General features: G+C 38.7%; 1 protein-coding gene across 1 annotated transcript in view; it reads left to right on the top strand.

Moving 5' to 3' along the window:
• Positions 1 to 21,202, top strand: part of LOC119573327 (epidermal growth factor receptor kinase substrate 8-like protein 2) — a gene marked incomplete at its 5' end in the record, with an annotated part of 70,840 nt that extends 49,638 nt beyond the window's left edge. The window contains 15 exon segments of the mRNA XM_037920508.1: positions 7,864 to 8,068; positions 9,971 to 10,091; positions 10,305 to 10,430; positions 10,597 to 10,744; positions 10,968 to 11,050; positions 11,948 to 12,048; positions 12,277 to 12,487; positions 12,605 to 12,703; positions 12,831 to 12,900; positions 17,134 to 17,220; positions 17,654 to 17,824; positions 18,362 to 18,530; positions 18,760 to 18,895; positions 19,305 to 19,455; positions 19,630 to 21,202. Coding sequence (XP_037776436.1) covers positions 7,864 to 8,068; positions 9,971 to 10,091; positions 10,305 to 10,430; positions 10,597 to 10,744; positions 10,968 to 11,050; positions 11,948 to 12,048; positions 12,277 to 12,487; positions 12,605 to 12,703; positions 12,831 to 12,900; positions 17,134 to 17,220; positions 17,654 to 17,824; positions 18,362 to 18,530; positions 18,760 to 18,895; positions 19,305 to 19,455; positions 19,630 to 19,757 — 2,006 coding nt within the window.
• Positions 21,203 to 24,464: the final 3,262 nt, after the last annotated feature.

The following is a 24,464-nucleotide window of genomic DNA, read 5'->3' as shown; positions in this document are numbered from 1 at the left end:
GTGGAATGCAGGCGGGAGGTGACGAGCGACCGTGCCGCTCGACCGCGCGTGGTAATGGTGCCATTGCAGAGCGCGCGGGGTTGAGTGCCACGCTACGGCTGCTTGGTGCATGATGCGGTCAGGCGGGAAATGCACTGAAAACAGCTGTCACGATCCATGGGAGGAGAAAAACGAAAGAGAAAATAATAATAATAAAAAGTTGTAGCGATCCACGGAAGGAGAGAAGCGAAAGAAAAAAAAACAAAACAAAGAAAGATAGTTATTTAGAAACGAAAGAGAGAGAGAGAGAGAGAGAGAGAGAGAGAGAGAGAGAGAGAGAGAGAGAGAGAGAGAGAGAGAGAGAGAGAGAGAGAGAGAGAGAGAGAGAGAGAGAGAAGGGGGGGGAGAAAGGGCTGATGTAGAGGCGATGCTGTTGAAAGTTTGCGGATAATGCGATGATGGGCCAATTGTCGCGGCGACTGACTGACGACTTGCGGACAGGAGTGGGTGAGGACTCTCGCGGAGCGTGAAGGGAGCCGTTGAAGGGAAGAAAGGAGGGAGAGAGGGAGGGAAGGAGGATGGGAGGAAGGGAGGGAATGAGGGAAGGAGGAAAGGAGGGAAGGAGGGAGAGAGGAAAGGAGGGGATGGAAGGAAGGCGAAAGAGAGGAAAGGAAGAGAAGGGAAGGGAGGGGAGAGGAGGGGAGGGGAGGGAGGAAGGGAGGGAGGGAGGGAGGATGCTGCGGTCGATTATTTTGCGGTTCGTGGGGAAACATGGGCTGGGCGCTCGTGATAACCCGAGTCACAAAATCGCCTGCCTGCCGGGAATGTGTCATGCTGGATGCTCGCTCTGTCTCTCGCTCTCTCTCTCGCTCTCTCTCTCGCTCTCTCTCTCGCTCTGTCTCTCGCTCTCTCTCTCGCTCTGTCTCTCGCTCTCTCTCTCTCGCTCTCTCTCTCTCTCGCTCTCTCTCTCGCTCTCTCTCTCGCTCTCTCTCTCGCTCTCTCTCTCTCTCTGTCTCTCGCTCTGTCTCTCGCTCTCTCTCTCTGTCTCTCGCTCTCTCTCTCGCTCTGTCTCTCGCTCTCTCTCTCTCTCGCTCTCTCTCTCGCTCTCTCGCTCTGTCTCTCTCTTTCTCTCTCTCTCTCTTTCTCTCTCTCTCTCCCCTTCTGTCTCCCTCTCCCCTTCTCTCTCCCTCCCTCCCTCCCTCCCTCCCTCCCTCTCCGTATGTCATGTCCACCGGAAGTTGAGCCTCATTATCCGTGACGCGAGCGCAGGTGTCACGCGGAGGTCAGGGTCACGTGGCTGGCAGAAGGCAGAGGCGGGGAAAGGCGTCGATATGGCGCGTAGGCCTGTGCGCTTTGTTTTTTTTCTCTCTCTTTTTTTCCCCGGAAGATTTATTTGGAAGGCGAAAGTGTGTGTGTGTGTGTGTGTGTGTGTGTGTGTGTGTGTGTGTGTGTGTGTGTGTGTGTGTGTGTGTGTGTGTGTGTGTGTGTGTGTGTGTGTGTGTGTGTGTGTGTGTGTGTGTGTGTGTGTGTGTGTGTGTGTATCAGTGTGTATGTGTCAGTATGTTTGTTTTATGTGTCTCGGTCTGTCTATTTGTTTCTTTGTTTTTGGCAAAGTGGATCAGTAGGAGAGGGAATTTTCACAAGGTCGAGTGTGCTATTTTTTTTTCTATCACACTCACTCCATGTTCTTTTATTTCGTTTTATTTCGTTTTGTTGTCTGTTTGTTTTCCCGTTCTGTTCCTACTTTTTTTTTCGCACGAGTGAGTTTGTGTTCGTGTGTCTTGCGTTACGTTTGTGATGCGAACCAGAGGTCGCCGAGAGCTCTATGCTTTCCACTCGTTCCTCTCCTCTTCCTTCCTCTTCCTCTTCCTCTTTCTTCGAATTTTCTTTCTTTTCCTTCTTTGGTCTTGCGTTTCCTCTTCAATCTCATTCTTCGTCTTTTTATTATTATTATTGTTGACGTTGTTGTTATCATTGTTCTTTTTTCTTATTGATCTCATTCTTATTCTTATTCTTCCCCTCCTCGTCATCGTTCTCCTCCTCCTCCTCCCCTCTCCCCCTTCCCTCTCCCCCTTCCCCCTCCCCTCCCCCCTCCCCTCCCCCCTTCCCCTTCTTGGAGCGAACGAGCGCCCTGGGCTGATTGTGGCTACGTGGCGGCGAGGCGTATTTTGCATAATCCCGTCCACCTGTTATGGCTGAAGGGGGAGGAGGGAGGGGGAGGGGGAAGGGGGGTGGTTTTAATTGCTGTTTTCTTCTTGTTTGTGTCATGTCCTGGTGGGGAGAGAGAAGTGTGTGTGTGTGTGTGTGTGTGTGCGCACATGTGTGCATACCTATGTGCGTAAGCGTAATTGTAATTGTAAGAGAGTGGTAAATACAGACACAGACGACAGGCAGGTAATAGACAGACAGACAGCCAGACGGCGTAAGCTTCTGCGAGCCAAATGTCATTTAGAGCAGCAAAAACGCATTTATGATTTGTAGGAATAGTGCACAAGCCACGCGCACGTCGTGTGTGCGTATGAGTTGTGTGTGTGTGTGTGTGTGTGTGTGTGTGTCTGTGTCTGTGTCTCTGTCTGTCTGTCTCTGTCTGTCTGTCTGTCTGTCTGTCTCTTCCAGTGTGCCTGCGTCTGTCTGTGTACACGTACTTGTGTGCCTGAGGCCCAGGGGACCAAGGGAGGGGGAGGGGGAGAGGGGTGGCGTCAGGTGCGAGAAACGTGTATATTGTCTCCCCTTTACTTGTAATCTCCCCAGTCGTTCACCAAAACACCATTATCAGCTTAGATACCTCGTTTATGATTTTTTCTATTATATTTCTCTCTCTCTCTCTCTCTCTCTCTCTCTCTCTCTCTCTCTCTCTCTCTCTCTCTCTCTCTCTCTCTCTCTCTCTCTCTCTCTCTCTCTGCATTCATCAACTTCAGAAGCAAGGGCATTTTCATAATCCTGAAATTCAGCTATTCCTACGATCATCAGCTTTACCTTTTACTTTCCACCTTGCGTTACGCCTCCCCCTCCCCTTCCCCCTCCCCCTACCGGCCGGAAAGTACCTCAGTGGACCTTTAAAGTTCAAAGTTGATCAGGGAAAGTTCACACGGCGCAATCATGTGTCTGAGCGTAAACGAGCTTTTTTTTATAATATTGTGTGTGTGTGTTTTGTAGTTTTCCTTAAGAAGTGTGTGTGTGTGTGTGTGTGTGTGTGTGTGTGTGTTTGTGTTTTTGTGTTTCTTCGTGTGTTTGTGTCTCTTAGTGCGTTCGCCCGTATCGTGTGTGTGAGCGTAAAAGAGTTTCTTTTGTTGTGTGTGCTTTGTATTTTTCTGAAAGAAGTCGGTTTTAATTCTGGGAATTAGAACGGGTGGTGATATAAGTATTTGCAGTATTTTGTGATGTTTATGATAGCATGAGCTTCTTGTTGATTGCCGATAATTGTTTTGCTTTTGTTTAGATATCGTAAAGGTTGATTCTTTCATTTGTTTTATATCGATGAGATACTTAGCTTATTATTTTTATCCCCACACTAAGCATACACATCGCATATATACCATTTGGCGTAACCCCGTAACACATACGCACGTTGATTTTTAATTTCCCCGCTAAACATAGACATCACTTGTATACCATTAAGCAATAACTCCCTTGTACGGACATACGCCCCCCTCTACGCACATACGCCCCTCTCTACACACGCACACGGACACGGACACACGCACGCACGCACGCACGCACACAATCACTTGTATACCATTATGTATAACCCCCACATACGCACCCCTTCTCCCTACACACACACACACGCACACACACACTGACAGAGCATCACGTGAGGAAGGAAATGCGCGAGTGATTCTGCCCTAGATTGCAAGGTCAACTGCAAGGTGAGGTCGGGTATAACACACCGGAGAAGGGAATTGGAGCGTTGAAAGGCCCGGTCTACGTGAAGTGCGGGGGGGGGGGGCGAAGAGGGAGGAGGAGGAGGAAGGGGGAAGGGGGGAGAACGAAGAGGGAAGAGGAGGAGGAGGAAGGGGGAAGAGGGAAGGGGAGAGAGGACGAGGAGGGAGGAGGAGGAGGAGAAAGAGAAGGAGGAGAAGGAGAAGAAGAAGGATGAGGGAGAGAAGTGAGGAAAGAGGAGGAAAATGAGAAAGAGGAATGAGAATGAGGATGGGAAAGGGAAGTGATTAGGAGGAGGATAATGAAAGTAAAAAAAGGAGAATAAGAAAGAGAAAGAACATAATATTGAGAGAAAAACAAGAATGAACAAGAGAAATCATTAAGGAGATAATGAGAAAAATAATAAGATTGAGAAAGAGGATGAGAAAGAGAGAAAGAAAGCGAGAATGAGGGAAGAAGATAAGATGAAAGAGAGAGAGAAAAAGTAAGAATGCTAGTGTGATTTTTTTTTTTTTTTGGGGGGGGAGGGGGTGTAATGGGACGATATATTTGGCGGTAAATTGAGTTAAATAGTGTGGTTATTTTGTGCCATCCATTAAATTCTTTCGGCGATCGTAAAAGGAAAATCACCGAAAACAATTTGAAGGAAAAAGGAAACTGTTGTTGCAGGAAATATTTATGGAACGAGAGCTTGACGTGGAATAAAAAAAAAAAAAGAAGAAGAAGAAGCGTGTGACTGAAACTAAAAGAGACATCAAACGTAACAAAAAGAAACGCAGAAATAAGAGAAAACAAAAGGGGGGAAAGACGATAGTGTGCTTGGCGTTGTAACTGGATAGAAAGAGAAGAGGAAGAGAAAGAGGAGGAGGAAGAGGAGAAAGGAGAGAAAAAGAGAGGAGGAGAAAGAGGAGAAAGGAAAGAAAAAGAGGAGGAGGAAAAGGAGAAAAAAAATAGGAGAAAAGAGGAAAAAAAGGAGTAAGAGGAGGAAAAAAAAGAGGTGGAAGATTAGAACAAAGGAGGAGGAGGAGGAGGAGAAAAGTCGGAATGGTCCACACGGGCGTCCCGGGCGCCGCCGCCGCCATGGAGGGGTCGCGGGCGGTGGAGCGGGCGCGCCTCGCCTACCAACGCATGATGAGGACGGAGATGATGAGAGGTAAGGAGGGAGAGGGAGAAGGAGAGAGAGGAGAGAAGGAGAGGGAGAGGGAGGAGAAGAAAGAGAGAGAAGGAGAGGGAGAAGGAGCGAAAGAGGGAGAGGGAGATATAGGTAGAGGGACAAGGAGAGGGAGGGAGGGAGAGTAAGAGAGAGGGAGATGAAGAAAGAACAAGAGAGAGGGAGAGGGAGAGAGAAATAGCAAGAGAGAGAGGGAGAGAGAGAGAGAGAGAGAGAAAGAGGGAGAGAAATAGCAATCGAGAGTGAGAGAGAGAGAAAGAGAGGGAGAGTAAGGGATATTTTTAGATAAGCTTACCCGCCTTTTTGTGCAGATTCCAAGTAACAGTAACAAGACCAGGTTTGCCTTGCTGTCCTCGAGGTAACTGTCAGGCGCGAGTTTGGGCAAAATGTCAGTTTTCTCGTTTTCTTCCCAGCAACATGCCCGAAGGAGAGACGTGTAGCCTTTCGGGAGTGTAATGCGTGTACTGTTAATCCCAGCGTACAGTTAATTTATAGAAGAAAAAGATAAGGATTGAAATATGAAGGTTTACTGGCTTCGATAATCAAAGAGTTGTTCGTAAAGAGCAGGGTTAGCTGTTTGAGTGCGTTTGGAATGTAGGTCAGCTGTGATTATTTTCTTTATAGGTGTTCAGCGCTGGATCCAAATCATGCTCAGAAGTAGCGCTGAGTTTAGTTTTGTTTTTGTGGTAGTATTTTCCAGATAGTATTTACCATCAACTCTCTTACTAAACGCTGGCATTACCCAACACCTCTGCGCGGATAAAAGCCTAACTTTCTTATTAAACGCTGGCATTACCTAGTTAACAGAGCGTAGGATTGCCTTCAATGGAAGAGGAAGGTTCCAATTAGTGAAGACTAGTGAGGCTACGAGAAAGTAGATGTTCAGTAGAAAGTAGAATCCATCTCTCTTTTTTTAAAAAGATCCAGCGGGCATTCACAGAAGCCATGAGAACAGGCCTAGCGAGGTGTGGCCGTCAATAGCTCCTGTACGTGAAAGCCTCCTTTACAAATTAAGAGAGAAGGAAAGAGAAGGGTGTGTGTGCGTGTGTATAAAAGTGGGTTGGACGGAAGGGTCAATGTTGAACTGCCGATGGTCTTTTGTACCTTACGTGTGAAAAGGAAATTTAGTTCACTTTTAACTTTTGTGAGGGGGGGGGGGCTTTTTCAGAGGGAGGGAGACGGATAATTTGGTTTGCTTTTCACACTTGGGAGTGACTTTTTGATCGGGAGAAGTGTGAAGGATGATTTGGTTTACTTTTAAAATTTAAAGGGAGCATTTTCATTGGGAAGGTACTGTCTAAAAGATAACATAATTTACTTTTAACATTTAAAGGGGATTTTTTTTTCATATGATTTGGTTTACTTTTAACCTTTTAATGGGATTTTTTTTTCATGGGGAAGTTACTGAGTAAAAGAAAATATATAGTTTACTTTTAACATTTAAGAAGGACTTTCTTATGGAGGATGGGAGAGAATTACAGGGTTTAAGGTCACCTGCTGCTAAATGGACAGACCAGGAAGTACATTTTTGTTACTGTACTGTAGTTGGTGTTGATGTTAAGGAGAATGTGATGCTGAGTTGTTAAGTACTTTGCTGTTTGTATATCAGTGTATAGTTCTTATCATTTGCGTATTATTGCCGAATGTCTCCAGCTAAATGTAGAGAAAGTTTGTGGACGATCGTAACATCTTTGAATAGATTTAGGAAGGGTATTGGAACCTAGATCAGTATGGCAAGGCAGTCGAAGAATTTATAATGATTTTTTTTCTTCTAATTTCGTATTTATTTATTTATTTATTTATTCTCTTTATTTTTCTAATTTCGTATTTATTTATGATTTTTTCATTTTTTAAAAATATTTAGGGAGGGTATGCAGCCTTGATGGAAATGATACGAATTTATCTTTTTTTTTTCTCTCTCTCTCTCATTTGTTATTTGAGGTTTTGGCTCCTGCATACATATATATGTGTGTGATGTGAGCCGCCACTTTTTCCATATAAAATTTTGGACTGATGTTTTCGAGAATTATTCCCCTTAAAGAAAATGTAAAGGGGGATGTAAAGAAGCCACAGAATAAAAGAAAGAAAGAAAGAGAGAGAGAGAGAGAGAGAGAGAGAGAGAAATCCTGCGGCATCTCCAGGGGCTATTAATGACTATGGATGAAGAGACAAAAAAAAAGTAAATAAAAAGTAAAAATAAACAAATGAATAAATAGATAAATAATGGTAACGAGATAGGTTAGGAGGGCATGTTGTTGTCGAGTCTCGGTTCAGCTGTTGTGGGTTTCTCTTGCCCGCTGATGACCATGAGAAAATAAAATAGTGGGGTTCCTCTTGCGCCATTGGTGGGGAGGGGGAGGGGAGGGGAGGGACAAGGAGGAGGGGGAGAAGTGGGAGGGGGAGGGGGGGTGCAGAGACGTGGGAAATACGTGGGTGATCGTGGGGAGGTAAGGGAAGAAAGCGGTAAGGAGATGGAGTGATGTGTCGTGACAATTAAAATGTAGAGAGACGGGTAAACAAGTGGTATTGGTTCAGTGTGTTTCATTGCCTTGTCAGGTAATGCCGGTTAGTCCTGGATATTTATGCTTAGTGCATTTTTTTGCTGAATAATGTATTATTTTTTTATGTTTCGTCATTCATTTATAATCTTCTATTGTCATGTGGCATACTGATTCTCCTCCGTGTGTGTTCATCATGTTTTCTAGCCAGTGGTTATTTTCCCACCCGGTTCGACCACCGCATCGACTTCACCCTTGTTCACCGCATCATTCCTCTATAACACGAAGGCAGCGCCGCGCCCACTAACCCCTTCGTTCCCTCTCCTCCCGCAGCGGACAGCGAAGTGCGCGGCGAGGCCCGAGGTCCGAGGTCCGAGAGGTCGAGTGTCAGCCACAATGACGACGTCTCGAGCACCAGCAGCGAGAAGTACGAGCGGGACGTGGCCATCCTCAACTCCTGCTTTGACGACATCGAGCGCTTCATCGCCCGGCTGCAGCACACCGCCGCCGCCACGAGGGAGCTCGAACGCCGGAGGAGGTAGGGAGGAGGGAATGTGGGAGGTGGGAGGAAGGTGGGCAGGTGGGAGGAGGGAAGGTGGGCAGGTGGGAGGTGGGGGGAGGAAGGAGGGAAGGTGGGCTGTTGGGAGGTGGGAGGAGGGAAGGAGGGAGGTGAGAGGTGGGAGAGGGGAGGGGAGAGGTGGGAGGAGGAAAGGAGGGAGGTGAGAGGTGGGAGGAGGAAAGGAGGGAAAGTGGGAGGAGGGAGAAGGGAGGAGGGAAGGTGGGCAGGTGGGAGAGGGAGGTGGGAAGGTGGGAGGAGAGCCGGAAAGTGGGCAGGAACAAGATCTATGGAGGAGAGGTGGCGGGTGGGAGTGGGTGGGAGGAAAGGTAGAGCTGAGTATGAAGAGGAAAGACAAGAGGGGCGGAAGAATGTGTTTGGGCATTCGTAATAGAATAAAACTATACCCATGAATTATTTACCATGTGCTTTGTCCACACTTAGTAAATTTGTTCAGGGCTGGTCAGACTCTTGACAATGTACTGAGATCTAGTTGTTTTATTCTCGTTTATTATTATTATTATTATTATTATTATTATTATTATTATTATTGATTGTTTCCCTTGTTTTCTTCTTGCCCTCCCTGGTCCCCACCAGTTAGAATTGACATTAAAGCATGAAGTTAGAATATGATTAAAAAGTTAGGACTAGGGAGACTTGGAGAGTGTACAGAGGGAAGAAGAAAAATAATAAGATTTAAAAAATGGAAGAAATGGAGAGAGAAAATATATATATATATATATAATAGTGGAAAAGAGGAACTATGATTAATATGAATAAAGCATGGTGAGAAAGGAAGCACAAGGAAAAGAAATCAAAGGAATAGAATGGCGGAGTGAAAAAAAGAAAGCAGATGGTTTGGAAATTTGCATATTATATGAGTATGTATACATTCACCTATGAGGGACAGGCAGCCAAACCAGATAGACAAACACAGACAGACAGACAGACAGAGACAGAGACAGAGATAGAGAGACATGGAGAGAGAGAGACAGACAGACAGAGATAGAAAGACATGGAGAGAGACATACGAACAGACAGACAGACAGACAGACAAACAGAGAATTGCAGAGAGAGAGAGAGAGAGAGAGAGACATAGAATCACAGAGAGAGAGAAAAAAAAGAGAAAGAGGGGGGGAAAGATAATAGCAGAAGTTAAAATCGAAACTTGGCAGCATCCTTTTCTCTGTATACATGTCTTCTTTGTGTGGCCATTCAGGTCCAGATGTGAGTGACTGTTATTTATGTATGTATTAATTTATCTCTTCCAAGGAGGTTGGGTTTTTGCTTGTGTTCATTGGTCTTTCAGCAGGGTTAGTCAAATGTTATGGTGAGATAGTGAGGAGTTTCTATGGATGGGTTATTTAGGGCCAGAAACCAGTTGTTTAGATTTTAATGTTAATTTGGGTCAACATCTGGATCCAGGATTGAATTAAAGGATTCTGCACCACAGTGAACACTCACGGAAAATGGTTATGTCCTTGGTTGAAAATTAATTTTCTTTTAAAATTTTGTGTTGAATTTGTGCATTTTGAAGCTGGGATTATTTCTTCAGCTCTTGCTTGCTGTCACTTTCTCTAATGATATGTTACAGGCAACTTTTGTATGCAAAATGTTATAGGCCCCCATGGGCTGGGGATCAGGTGATTATATTGTAGTGGCGACCTGGACCCAGAAAAAATTATGCAGTTCCTTATCATTGCAACATAATTTTTTTTTTTTTTTTTTTTATTATTGGTTAAAATTTGGTAGTCAATTTTAATCCTGTAAATTGCATCTGATGGTTGTGAAAGGCACCTGAATTGCTTTAACTCCAACTCTCTTTCTTCAAATGTTGCATTATGTACATTTGGTCAGACAAGTAACATGAAAATTACATTCCAGGTCCCGAAAGTCCAAGAAGAAAGACATTGGTGATGGCCTGCTGTCAATGCGTGCCAAGCCTCCACCTGAGAGGGAGTTTGTTGATATCTTCCAAAAATTCAAGCTCTCATTTAACTTACTGGTGAGTTTGTTACCTTAGGATATCCATATATTTTAATATTGGTACTTTTTTCATGTGTTTTGTCTTTCTAGTGATGTCATGTGTCAGTAATGAACAGCAGATGAGCATATATGATACATTTTTTTGTGTCTGATAAAGTTTTCCAAGATAGGAGGTATTGTGTTTGCATATGTTAGTTTGTATCTGAATGGCATTAACTTATTCTCTCCGCAGGCAAAGCTGAAGTCCCACATCCATGACCCAAATGCCCCAGAACTTGTACATTTCCTGTTTACTCCGTTGGCACTTATTGTTGATGCTTCACGCGACTCAAACTATGGGCCAAACCTGCCTGCTAAGGTAATGAAGTTACTAAACTGCAAGAATTGTTAAAGACTTGTTACAAATGGAAAACATTGATGAAATGTAATATTGGTAGATTTGAAAATTCCATATCATATCTACTTTTATGTAAAAGGGTGAGAAGAAGCAATTTGTTATAATCTAATCTACGCTTAATGTTCAGGTCCTGTCTCCCCTGCTGACTGCTGATGCCATTGACCTCCTCACCAACTGCCTCACATCACGAGAGACAGAATTATGGCAGAACCTGGGAGAGGCTTGGTGTGTCCCTCGAAGCATGTGGAAGTACAATGTTCCACCTTATCAGCCAGGTGAGCTGTGTATATATACACTTAGTTTTTTATTAAGGACGGAAAGTAATCATTCCTTTTCTTTCCTTATGGTAAATACCTATTGTATTGGAAAAATAAAATTACTATGTAATTTATGTCTGTAACTAGTTTTGTACTTTATATAAATAATGATCATAAAGATCTCCTCTTTATCTGTATATGAAAGAGAAGAGCACAATTTGATTAATTTGTGGTTTCCCAGTATTTTCCAGTGGCTGGGCACCTGAACTTTCGGAGAGTGAGCGGCACTCAGAGGTGGTTTCAGATGGCAAACGGAACAGAGAGGTATGATTTGTCTTTGGGATAGTTTATTTTTCTTCTTTTTTTATGTTTTTTATTTATCATGATGATATTATTTTCAAAATTTTCTTGCATATTGTTGAGGGATATTTTTGGATTCCATGAACAATGTAGAAACATTTCCTAAATTTGGCACAAAATACTGCATTGTCTGTATTTCTATGGTTTGCATGCAAGGACAAGGAATCAGGTGTAAGTCTATATCATGGTCTTATTAGCAGTGATTTATATATCTAGGTCTTAGGTCGAGTTAATATTTGAAGTGAATTTGCAATCATTATGCAGACGATTATCTTGATAGAGAAACAATATTTGTACGGTTATTAGATTGGTTTATATATATATTTATTTAGTGGTAGTATTTTTGATTATCATTATAGGAATATCATAATGATTATTAAATAGTAGTGAGCAAAGGAGGACTACCATTTGTAATTTTGAAAATACAGCCCTTTGACCCTAGATATAGTTATCAGCTGTTCTTTAGCTGTTTGCATTTTGTAAGAAAGTGTAATTTCTAAGGTGGTATCAACTGTTTTGGCTGAAATGTATATTCGGATAGACTTTTTTGGTTTTGTATGCAACTTGTCACAATTATTTTAGAGGGTAAAAAAAAGAAAGTATGGACCACAAAGGAACTGGAATCCCTTACACTTGTAACATTTTTTTTTCCTTTATATTTATGGTATTGTACTATATATTACAGTATGTATCACAGTGCAACATCTACTAAAAGGTATAATTACAGTTTTAGGGTTAGGGAGAAAATTGTCAAAACTGGAAGATAATGTTACAGTTAGTCTTTATGATTTATTTTGATAACTGATTACATATGGTTCAGGTTGGGTTCATGAGAGTAAATTTTGTGTATAAATTTAATAGGGTCGTCTGCAAAGTGAGGAGTACGGCAGCGACTTCTATGATTCTGACCGACGGGGAGCATCACCCCCACCACCGGGTCGTTACTATGGACGTGATGAGAGGTGGGTGTCAAAGAAACTGCTAGTATATATATATATATATATATATATATATATATATATATATATATATATATATATATATATATATATATATATATATATGTGTGTGTGTGTGTGTGTGTGTGTGTGTGTGTGTGTGTATGTATAGTTTACTTAATATGTGGTTCTAAGGTTCTGTTTTTATATAGAATTTAAGGTGGAAATCTAACATGTTATTTAATCTTTTAGGCCACGGTCAATGACTCCTCCTTCAGAATATCCACAAGCAGGGAGAAGTGACATCTCCCAAGACTCCATGGATCAGCCTACTTTTGAGAAGCATCAGCGGCAGTGGCTCAATGACCTCAAGTCACGCGGGGCTAAAATTGTACAGGTGACATACCCACGCACCGCCAATAACGACAAAGAGCTCACAGTTGTTCGTGGCGAATATTTGGAGGTAAGTACTGTTAAGAGCAGTTGTTTGTTGCTGAGAATGTAGGCACTTTTGTTAAGTTTGATGAACATATAGAAAGCTTTGTTTAAGTATCTTAACTATGTTTTTGTTCTTACCAAGGTGCTGGATGACAGTCGCAAGTGGTGGAAGGCAGTAAATGCACGAGGACAAGTTGCTCATGTCCCACACACAATAGTGACTCCATATGCCGCTGACCAGGTAAGGAGAATTATGTTTGAAACATTTTTAGCTGATTACTTGCCATATATTATTTTGTCCTCTGTTCCTTAGTTTTGGGAAAGAGGAAATAGATTAGAAGAAAAAGTAATAATTAATCAACCAACAGGATGGTAAGGAAGATTACCGTGCTGGTGCTCAACGGAATGCCCCACCACCCGTCTGGAAGGGCAAGAAAGGTGAATTTCGGTATTTCTAGTTCCCAGCCTGATACCTGTAGTGCTGTTACTGGTGGTTCACGACCTCTTTTAAGATGTTCCAATCCTCCACTTGTGGTGGTTGCAATAGGATGAAAGGAAATATGGGAAGACTGATTGAGTGAAATAATGCAGGGATAATTTGACAATCAATTCTGAATCAGAGCATGTTCGATATCTGCAAGTGTAGAGTGAAAAATTGGTTGTGTTGTGTGTAGATTAAAGAGATCTTCCTATTGATAGCTGAAGGTGCTACAACACATGTCATGCTAGATTTTTAAGGCCTTAAGGTACTGCAGGAGATCGTGAACCAGCAGTAGGTAGCTCTGGAAGGGGGAGCATTGTGAATGTCTCCATGTGGGTGTATATGTGTACGTGACATTTCTCCACTGTGCACCGTCTTAATTGATTATACACGCTTAAGTATGTAGGCTATATATATTTTAGAAATCTTTTCTGTTTGTAATATTTTCCTCATAAATGTTAAAATGGTGAACACTAAATTATTACTGATGTGCATAGCAATTAATGTTCATCCAATTATTAAAGAGAGGATAGATTTTTTATTTCTTACAGTTATTTAGTATTCACCTTATAGAGTGTATGATTTAGCTGGTAATGATTGTAAAAATATATATACTGGTAATATTTTTATCCATTGTCACAAAGAAAACTATTCCATGTGAAGGGAACACTTTTGCTAGTTAAATCATTCACAAGTCTATATGTACCTTTGTTCTATCAGTGTAATTGAGAGCACAGTTAAACATTATATTCATTTTACTTATAGTCAGAAATGTAACAGTTAAAGTTTAGCTTCGAGTGAATGAAATAATTTCCCCTTAAGGAATGTACAAGGTAAATAACTTAGTTGAAAATAGATTTATTGTTTGTTATTGCTTGAGTTATGCCACAACACAGTATGAGTTGTGTATAGACTGTGTCTTCTGTGGTATATTTGTTATCTGCTATATTCTATCATCATATATGAATTTATATTTTCTAATTTGTACATTAGCCTGTGGACCCTCCAGACTAACATTACCACCATAGCTGTTTAATCTGAGTGTACAGAATTCATTAGTATATTTTAAAAAGCTTCACTAAATAATGAGTGATTGTGTGTAGTGAAGCAGACATTCCATGCTTTAGTGTTTTAGTTAATATATAACCTAATTTTGTGTTCATTATCCAAGTTCAGCAAAGCCCTTATTTGCTCACCAATGCCTGACTGCCACTGCTCACATACATATTCTGTATTTAAGTCTGCTGTTACTGTAGTGCTGTAGGATATATGTGGGTTGATAATGTTATTCATGTGGACTTGTGTAAGTTTGACATTTCTGACAGTACAGTATCAGAAAATTTCTTTAAGAGTTAGGAGTCATTGGTATACATTTTCTTACCTTTAACGGCTGTCTCAGATGTATGTAGAATGTACCCTCATCCCCTACTTCTCTTTCCTTGCTAAGATCATAAAGAATTATAATGTGTTTTTCTGATACTTTGATGCTGAAGAAAGTATCCAACTTTTGGAAACAAGAAAATGATGACTTGTGTGAGACTGTTATGTACTGGCCCATCTTGCGGCACTATAGACTCTCTCTGCTTGAGGTTTCTTTCTGGTATTTAACTTAATTTCTTGTTTTTCGTAGTTTTGCTATAGCATGACAAGACTAGCTTTTGTAGGCTTTACATTACATACACAGTAATAATAAAGTTTAGCAACTGCACAAGATAATCAAAGACTTGTTTAACTGTACAGCTTATGAAATCTAGCCTTGCTCTATACTTTAGAGCCTTACATCATCCAGTGGTGAGTGGACTACTAGACACCAGGTAATGTACGCTTCAGTCAGGGTTTCAGAAGAATGTGGGTTCCCATTCATTTTGGAGAGCTCATTTGTGGCATTCTACAATCTTTTTTATTATTATTATTATTATTATTTTTAGTGTTGAACTGTAGAGCAGTTCTGTAAAAGTTTAAGAATAGGTTTGTAAATATAAGCTGCTTTTTCTTTTTTTTCTTTTCTTTTTTTTAATCACAAGAGTTTGGGATGCCATAATCCTGAAGCTGTAGGTAACCTGGTTGGGACAAGACATTAATTGCATGCATGGTGGAGGGTTTTAGTGGACGGCTCTGTTGACTCCTGTGATGATGAGATAGGCTGAGGTTAGCTCTGGGTTTGGCTCATTCGGGGTCTTAAATATGACCAAGACTCATGTGGGGCTCATACCCAGGGCTCGTATCATGCCATCATATCATCTTTCATGGCTTCAACTGACTAACTCATTACGTATGAAATAGACACCACTGCCTTCTGTTTTCAATAATGGGGACGACAACTCCATACTGACTCATGACCAAATTTTGACGGGTCTCCTTGGACATACTGTCATCTTAATAGTGATGGGCTAAGAAAAGTGAATAAGACAGAGAAGATGAGATAAAAACTGACAGAAGCATGCTAAATTTAAGAGACAGTGACAATACAAGACATTCATCTCATACAATTTCCTTTTTTATTGAAGAGCAAACCATACTATGTGCTTAGGATGCACGCAATCAGATTGGTTGTATGTCTTAAGTTTTTATTTTAACTTTTATCACTATTTTTCCTCCTTTACTGTATGAAAACCAAAAATATCAGTTGACAAGATTTACTGTGAAATCAGATTCCTGACATTTGTAAAGAATTTCGTGTACATTTGTAACATAAGAATTCTTATTTTTCAGTAAAATGGTAGATGGTTGTGGCAAATGAATCTTACATTATATAAAATGTAATATCGAGATAAAGATGAATAAACCAATGAGAAAATATGTACTTTATTTTGTATTTTGTAATTTTCCTTAAGTACCTGTGCCATATTGTCAACAGAGCCCAAAACATACTTTGCACCCATGCACAAATGCCTTCCGGGCAGTTCCGTTTTTCCTTTTGTTTCCTTTTGATGGGTGGGAGGGTGTGGGGAGGATCATTTGTTACAGCAAGACCCAGTTCCTGCAGTGCCTCATATCTGTTTGGTAAGTAATTCCTTCATGTGTTATTGTTAGTGGGTTTAATCCTTTCTTCTGTAAGTTTCTTGCCGAGTTATAGTTTTTCAAAATTGAAGTGAATGGAATAAGTTACCCAACTTATATATGTTAGAAAGATATTCTGATAACATTCAGTCTTGTATCAAATTGTCTAAAGATCAAAAGACCCCTTATCATTTTAGATAATGTTTTTCTTATATGGTCTAGGTATAGATTACATTTGGGGGAAATGGAACTCTCGTAACTTTATTTTGTACCGAGTGTGAATGCAGGTGCTAGAAGGAGTGTACGTGTGTGTGAATCAGTGTTAGTGTCTTTTTATTTGCTGAGGGGACACAGCTGTGGGTGTGTGTATTTGTGCATGAAAATTTAAGTGTAACTGAAAGTGCGAGAGAATAATGTAGATGAGCATATCTGGGATTATATAATTTGAACTTTGGAAACAAAGAGAAGCTAGTTTTTTCAGGCCAGTGAAGAGTAGAACATTCTTGGCAAATGTACTACAATTTCCTGCACCCTTACAACACTGAAACTTCTGTAGTCATTTACAGTGGAATAAACTTATTGTAGTAGCATAATTTGTATTCAGTGGGTTAGAATCCTCACCTTACTTGCACACTGCCAACAAAGGTATCTGGGTATAGCACTGTTAAGTTTTTTGCTTCTCGTATAAATCCTCTTTTCTGATTGTATATGGTAATTTTAAGGTTTGTGAGAATCATGTGAGAGGGAACAGAAGCGAATGTAAAGAGAATGTTGGGGCAAGTGACACTTAGCATTCCAAAGATTGCAAGTTTGCTAGTGGGCTAAATGATAGCACCAAAAGGCATGGGAATATGATTTTGATATTTATTATTTGAATATTTTATTACTTAGTCAGTTGAATGCTTTAGGGATTTCATTTTTTAATCCTAGCTTTAGATATAAATGTAACCATCATGCATAATTTGTCAACATTATAGTGTCACAGGTCAAGAACTTTCTTATTTTCATATATGAATAATGGGGATTATTGGAAAATTACAGAGGTGCATCTGATTAGTTCTGAAAATCATGAGTCAGAGTTGTTTAGAATTAGTAATGAAAGTATGGCAGTCTTCTAGGCAGCTTGTTAATTTATTATACAAGGAAATGGTATATCAGTAAACCAGCTGTTCAACCCTTTCTCAAAGTAGGCTTTCGTAACTCCTCCAAACAACCGAAAGTCCCTGCAGATTTTGACTCAGATTCAAGTGAGGAGTTCCACAAAAGACCCACACCAGGTGAGTGCAGTCCTTTATACTCATGTTTCTGGAGTAATCATCTCCTTGTGTATCCAATTACATTTCTAAAGTTCATGGTAAAATTCTTATGTGGAATTTCCTGTTATAGTGTTATTTTAGGTGAAGTAACAGTGTAGTGATGTATCTACACTGTAGTTGGATTCACTTCCTGTTGATTTCTGCTTGCATATGCCTTAGTTTTTAATTTCTTTTATATGTCTGCTTAATGTTGGTATTTATCTGCTTTCTGTCTTTTCTCTATGGAATTATCCTTCAGTTCTCATATACTATCATGGTTTTTTAATTATTATCTTCTATTGCTAAAGCAATTTTGACCATAAAAATAGTCATCATCCAAAAATGCTGCTTTAAAGTCTCACAAGTAAAGAAAAAGATATGAGAGAAAAAAAATTATAACATACCTCTCCAACAGGGTACGGCTCCAATGAATCGAGTGACGAAGATGCTGCAGGTTCACGTAAGAAGAACAGTACAATCCCTGCTCCCCCTCCCCCTCCACCCCCAGACTTTACCCCAAGTAACTCAGTGGCTAAGAGAACTCCTAAGCCTAGACCCAGTAATGCAAACCAGATGTATGCTACGAGTAAGTGCTGCCTCAAAGTTTATGGTGTTTCTTGAATTTGTTTTATCAACTCTACTTTTTTTAGGAGTCTGTGAAACAAGTTCTTTTGTATGTATTAATTACTTGTGTTTACCACTGACAGTGAATTTTTTATTTATTTTTGTCTTTGTTGCTTTGTTGTTGATTTCTATTATTTACATTATTGAACATACAAGATAAGCAGAAGTCACAACTGCTCATAGATGAAATTGTATGATACATAATGCATCAGCTTCATATAGTTATGAAAGGCTTATGTACTATTGTTTATTGATACCTTTTTTTTTTGTATGTATGTATGTATGCTTTAGTTGTGATGTGAAAGTTGTAGATAGATAAGTAAATCATCTTTATCTTTTTCTTCATATTATACATTTGTTCTAAATGTAAATTGCTTCACAGTCAGATCTAAAAAAGACAAAGTACATTACATACAGAATGTTCCAATAGATTTCTAATGAAACTGATTAAAAACTAATGACCGTACACAGTGGCGACTGATGACAGAATTACTTACAGCTAAATCTAATGTGGACATGATGAATGAAGAACTGAAGCTGGTGCTCGAGTCATTCCGCCGTCAGAGGCCACATCTAGATATTCAGAAAACACCTGATGTTTACATATACCAAAATTCAACCCCACAAGAAGTGCAAAAATGGCTTGAGATGAAAGGCTTTTCCAAAAGGTATGTTATGTGCACATGACTACTGATTTTACTAGTATTTTGATGTTTCATAAGGTCACTCAAATAGGCATTTCTCTCTCTTTCTTTTTTATGATGATAATTTTAAAACAACTTGCTGTCTTTTCAAAATGATATATATAAAGTATGTTGTAAAATGTTCTTTGTCAGCTATAGAAAATAATAAAAAAGGATTCCCTGAATAGCAATGTATTCATTTTAATTTTCTCAGAATTCGGAAACAGTTTGAGGGTGTTGATGGAGAGAAACTGTTTGCACTGGACCGGGACCAACTCATTTTGCATTGTGGGAAGGCTGAGGGCATTCGGTTAGACTCTCAGATCACTATACAGCGTAATGTCACAGGGGTAAGATATCATTTTCCTGTCTTTTGTTTGACTTTTTCTTACCCCTAGAATCTGTTTAATACTTCAGCCATGTGCACATGATGGTAGAGTCCACAAAAGCACTACCTGCTGAATGTATATCCCCTGTGGTGGCCTATGGCTACTATGGGGTGCACTTGTTTTGTGACCACCCATGAAAATGGACATTGTCATTTCAGTGATTTCCCTGATCATGATGTCATCTCCATGCTTGTCTGCCACCTACATCCCAAGCCTGTGAATTGGAACATTGTTGTAAAAATGTTTACCTACACAGATACTGCCCCAAGAGTGTACATGGCTTTAGAATTCAGAAGTCAGGATGAATGGAAAAAATTGTCAATATATTGAAAAGGGCAAGATTTTAAAAAATTCTACTATTACTTTTCAGTACAAGACTGCGCGCTCATCAGAACTTCGGCAGATTCTAGCTCAGAGAAGGAACAAAGTTGAAGCTGACAAGACTGATGCAAAAGAATCAATCACAGAAGACTTTAGCTTCCTTAGAGACTATGATAAGACTGGTTATCAAACTGACTCAGGTGAGTTTTTAAAATTTTATGAATGAAAAATCGATTTACTGTATCTGATGTTTAATGAATACTCTGCTGCCATGAATCATTTGAATAATAGTTATGATAAATGTGCATACACAGTAATACAAACATGTGTACATATTATTTATTTAATTTAAATCATTCTGTGACATTTAACAGAATCAGAAGATGATGATATGGAGGTCCCAGGTGCCTCGGGTGGACATGCTGGTACACTTAAAGAACAAATTAAAAAGCAGAGAAAGAAGATACAAAATCAGGCCCTTGATGACAAGGCTTCTCGGTGAATAACTTCCTTCACGTCGGTTGTAGATTTTAAGCAAAGAGAATTGATATAATGAGTCTATATTATCAGTCAGTCCTCAGACCAGTGAGTTCTTATAGCCTAAGATGTCTAAAGCTATTTGAAAATTTTAGGTTTAACAGTCATATCATATATGTATAGTCTCATTAACCATTGAATGTATAATTATATATATTCCAGTGAGGATATTTAACCCCTAATGATTTGTGTAATATATTTCTAAGCATCCAGAGTATTTAAGACTATAGATAGTGTATATCCATGGCCATATATAGGATAGTTTACTGGCTTAGGTATGTTCAAGATAATGTGTAGCAAAAGCTGTTGAATTGTTATTTTCATTTTGTATGATGTTAGGAACTGTTTGTGTTGTAGAATTTGCATGTAGCAACTACTGTTTGCTTTTGCTGGGAAAATTCTTACAGCCTTGATGGTATGTAACAATCACTCTTTTAAAATAAAACCGTATTATTAAGTACATTTGTAATGTGCATGGAGGTCAGTATGTTATTTTTTATGTGATATATTCTTACTTTTTTGTAATTACCTGTTGATATGTTCATAACTGTATAAATCTAATAGAGTGAAAAATAATATATACTTCAGATATGATAGAGATATAATGTTGGTATTTTCTCCAGGAACTTTAGCATTTTTGGTTATGTAGATGTAGTTATGGTATAGCTAATATCTATCAGTATGGGAGCTTAAATAAAAATGTCTGAAGTAAAGGTTATATTATAATATTCAGTGGAGATAGTAAGGAAAACAAATAACTTTTTCACTTACTATAACAAGAATCAGATATATTGCTCATTTTCAGTTCCAACAAGTAAGCTGGACATTTTACCTTAAAAGCTGTAGGTAAACTGCTTATAGTCTTTTAGGCAACAGTTAATTGTTCCTGGACATATTTACTCAACAATGCCATATATCAGGAATTTGATTGTTTACGTTTATGAGAAGGGATTTTCATTGTGATGTGGATTACAAGGATATATTTCCTTTTTCCTCTTTCTAGTTACTGTGAATGCAACGAATTTAGAATATTAGTATTGGAAACATTGAAAATGTTCTGTAGGGGATGAGGAAGGACTGAATAGTCTTTGTCTATAAGATCATTTTGGCAGTTTTTCTTAACAACAATAATAATAATAATAATAATAAAAACAGTAGTAAAATCAGTATTTCCTAGTTCCAAAGGGATATTTCAGTGGAATTTTCCTCTCGCCTTGAATTCCTGTACTACTGCAATTACCATAATGTTTTTTTAAAACTACATGCAATGTTAGTTTCTACTTTTGATTCCTCTTTGTAAAGAGACACTTGAGGTGAAGGAGACCTATATGTTCCACTAGAATTTCTTAGCAATAATCATGTATGTAAGATTTGTAATTTCTCCAGGGATAGAATAAAAGGCTTGCAGTTTGTTTGTGTATTGTAATGTCTTTTCTATGGGGCTTTTTGGTGCCAAGATGTCTTTGAGTACTTACGTGTCTCAGATGCTGTAAATAATATTAAAGAGTGATTTATTAAGCTGGTATTTCTTATCCTCATAATATATGATGATAATCATAACTGAATGTAAAAGTTTTGTATTTCCTTTCTGTAATCAATATCAATGTATGAACATAGTGGGGATGCAAGAGGTAAAAGAGAGAGGGAAGAAAATGTTCAAGAGGTATACGAAATAACAATACCACAGTATCTAATAATCTTTATCTATTAAAACTGGAATGCAGTATATCACACATAAGATATGTTATTCTTAATCTTAACGCAACTATAAACATGTTTAAGAAAGATGGTATTCTGTATTCTGCCATGAGCAATTTGACAATTGGAGATATTCTGAAATTAAAGGTCTTGTATTTCAATTTTAAAACAAATAGGCTGAAAATTCCTTGTGGCTTTTTTTTTTTTCAATATGAAAAAATATTCATGGGTAGTTTACACAAATGCTTATATTGATCACACCCTTCATCTATTTGTTCTCACTATTCCTAATCTTTGTACATTACCTATTAAATTATTATTACATTATAATACTAATACCATTACTATTGCTATTATTGTTGTTATTATTATCATCATTATTAAAATCATCATCAGTACTATCTATTTACAATCTCAAGTCATGATATATATATAAGTTAAATGTAAATTATCTTGGAAAAATATACATAGTACAACAATAAGAAAAATAACCCTTGTGAGTATTATGAACTTTACAACACAAATTAGTTAACTTACAGTACCATTACTTACACAGTATTATTATGCATATACAACCTTTCCATGACTCAAACACATTTCAAAATACATATCGTAGTATATAAAAAACAGCACTTAGCATATCTTAGTGACTTACTTGAAAATTGTTTGTTCACTTATCCTTGCTATAAAGTACATATTTTATTTTTTGCATATCTATATATATATATATTGAAACTAAACATGTGCATGAGGTCTCCCTTGGAAAAAACAACACAAGCCTCACTGACTTCTTTCACATAAATTGTATTTAAGGTTTTGCACTTTTAAGTAGTGATAACTCAAAAATTTACATTTAGAATGATGACTTGATTTAACTGGAAGGTGGTTTCATGAATATGCAAAAATTTGGTTAAGAAGTCACTTCAAATATGATGCATCTGCATATAACTCTAAATGGAGAGGAATGAATATCATAATTTGACAATACCATTTTGATGCAATCCATGAATTACCAACAAACACAAAAATAACAAAATAATATCAAAGGAGTACACTACATTTGTGGTATAAATAAATAAATAAATAAATAAAATAGATCCTATATCATCTAACATTACCCAAACCCAATATTTCATCCTGTGTGTGCATTATTGCCTTCTAGTTTAACCCACTGGATATGGTTGTCAAAACCTAGGCATTACACTTGAGTGGTGGCTCTTAGGTGTGTACCTTGTAGACCTGGCTTATACATGTAATTATGTGCATTGTGAAGACTCCTTGACTCCTATTCCTCCCACTTCCTCCCAACATATCCCATTCTCCCCACTTCATCTACATCATCCCCTCTTCTTACCCGGTTATACCTTCAGTTTTCTTCTGGATACACATGTAACTCTGTTTTGCCACAGCAACCCCATTCCCTGGATTTTCTCCCTCCTGACATTTCTCCTGGAACTGTACTTTTATCTAATTGTCCTTAAACCCACTTTTCTCCTTTTGTTAATCCCTACCTTACCCCTTGCAGAATCCCACACTTCTCCAACTTTGATCGAATCACCCTTGTTAATCCCTACCTTAGCCCATTTATACTCACCCTCTTTGACATCACCACTCTTTGCCCTTTTCAATGCCACACTAACCTGAACTGCTATACAAATTTTGTGTTACATGCATTTAATCATCAACTAATTTTTAGATATTTTCCTATTATTAAATTTTCTGTAACACATTCAGTCATGGCAGGAAAATAAAGGCTCCTGAGCTCAGCTCTCAGGCAATTTTTTTTCTTTATGCCACATTCCCATCACCCTGGCCCTCAGCCAAATTTTTTCATGATGAGGTCATGTCATCACCCTGATCCTGTGGGTTAATAGGACAAGGTCCTGGATGCAGCAAGTGAGAATGGCAGTTTCAGATTAATTACATTTAAAATAAAAGATAATTTTCTCTAAACTCTTGCAACAAATGGCACAAGGCAACAGCTAGTGACTTGTGGACCTGCACAGGCATATAATATTTGCCTATTTGGCTTGGGATACACCATATGTAATACATTTGCCATAGATGATGAAAAGAAGAGAAAGTCAAACAACACAAGAGGATAACATCTAAAGGAAACAAGTAAAATTAACATGCACATTGTTCCCATGAGGAATCAACACACAGCTGACCACCTCCCATCCCCTCTACCTTGATCCTGAACCCTCCATCTCTGTAGTTTTCTCCTATTTCAACCCATACATGATGATTTTAACATCTTTCTCAATCACAAAAATTATATGTCAGATTATATATCAGATAAAATAGATACAGAATAATATATTCTTTAATTGAAGCTAGTGCAGTATGCTTAGATACTATCAGAACTGTGGACTTTGGAATACTAAAATAATCCTACTGTTACATGAATTTTGATACACATAATGTAATGACATGGAAACACTTCATTATGAGCAGAAAAAAAAATCATACAGCAGATATCAAATGACTATTCAGAGCCAAAAGAATATTTAAAATGTTGCATATTTATATCAATATAATATATAAAAAGTTTTTCTTGAATGAAATCGTGATGTAACAATGTATATTGCTTAAATTCACACAGTGTAGGCAACAAGAATCTATTGGAATGTCTCATCCAAAGTCAAATAAGTTTTAAAACATTTCTTTTTTTCTGGCTAGGGTATAATACACACACATATATATATATTATATATTACATATATATCATATATACTACACCTTATGTGCTATATATATATTATATATATTTTATTTATATATCAAATATATCATATATCTTGCATATCTCTCTCTCTCTCTCTCTCTCTCTCTCTCTCTCTCTCTCTCTCTCTCTCTCTCTCTCACTCTCTCTCACTCTTTCTCTCACTCTTTCTCTCACTCTTTCTCTCACTCTTTCTCTCACTCTTTCTCACTCTTTCTCTCACTCTTTCTCTCTCTCTTTTGCACTCAC

Source organism: Penaeus monodon, chromosome 5 (assembly GCF_015228065.2).
Source record: "Penaeus monodon isolate SGIC_2016 chromosome 5, NSTDA_Pmon_1, whole genome shotgun sequence".
In the NCBI taxonomy this organism is placed as follows: Eukaryota; Metazoa; Arthropoda; class Malacostraca; order Decapoda; family Penaeidae; genus Penaeus; species Penaeus monodon.
Note: the sequence above shows the minus strand (reverse complement) of the source record. Positions and strands in the feature narration are given on the sequence as shown.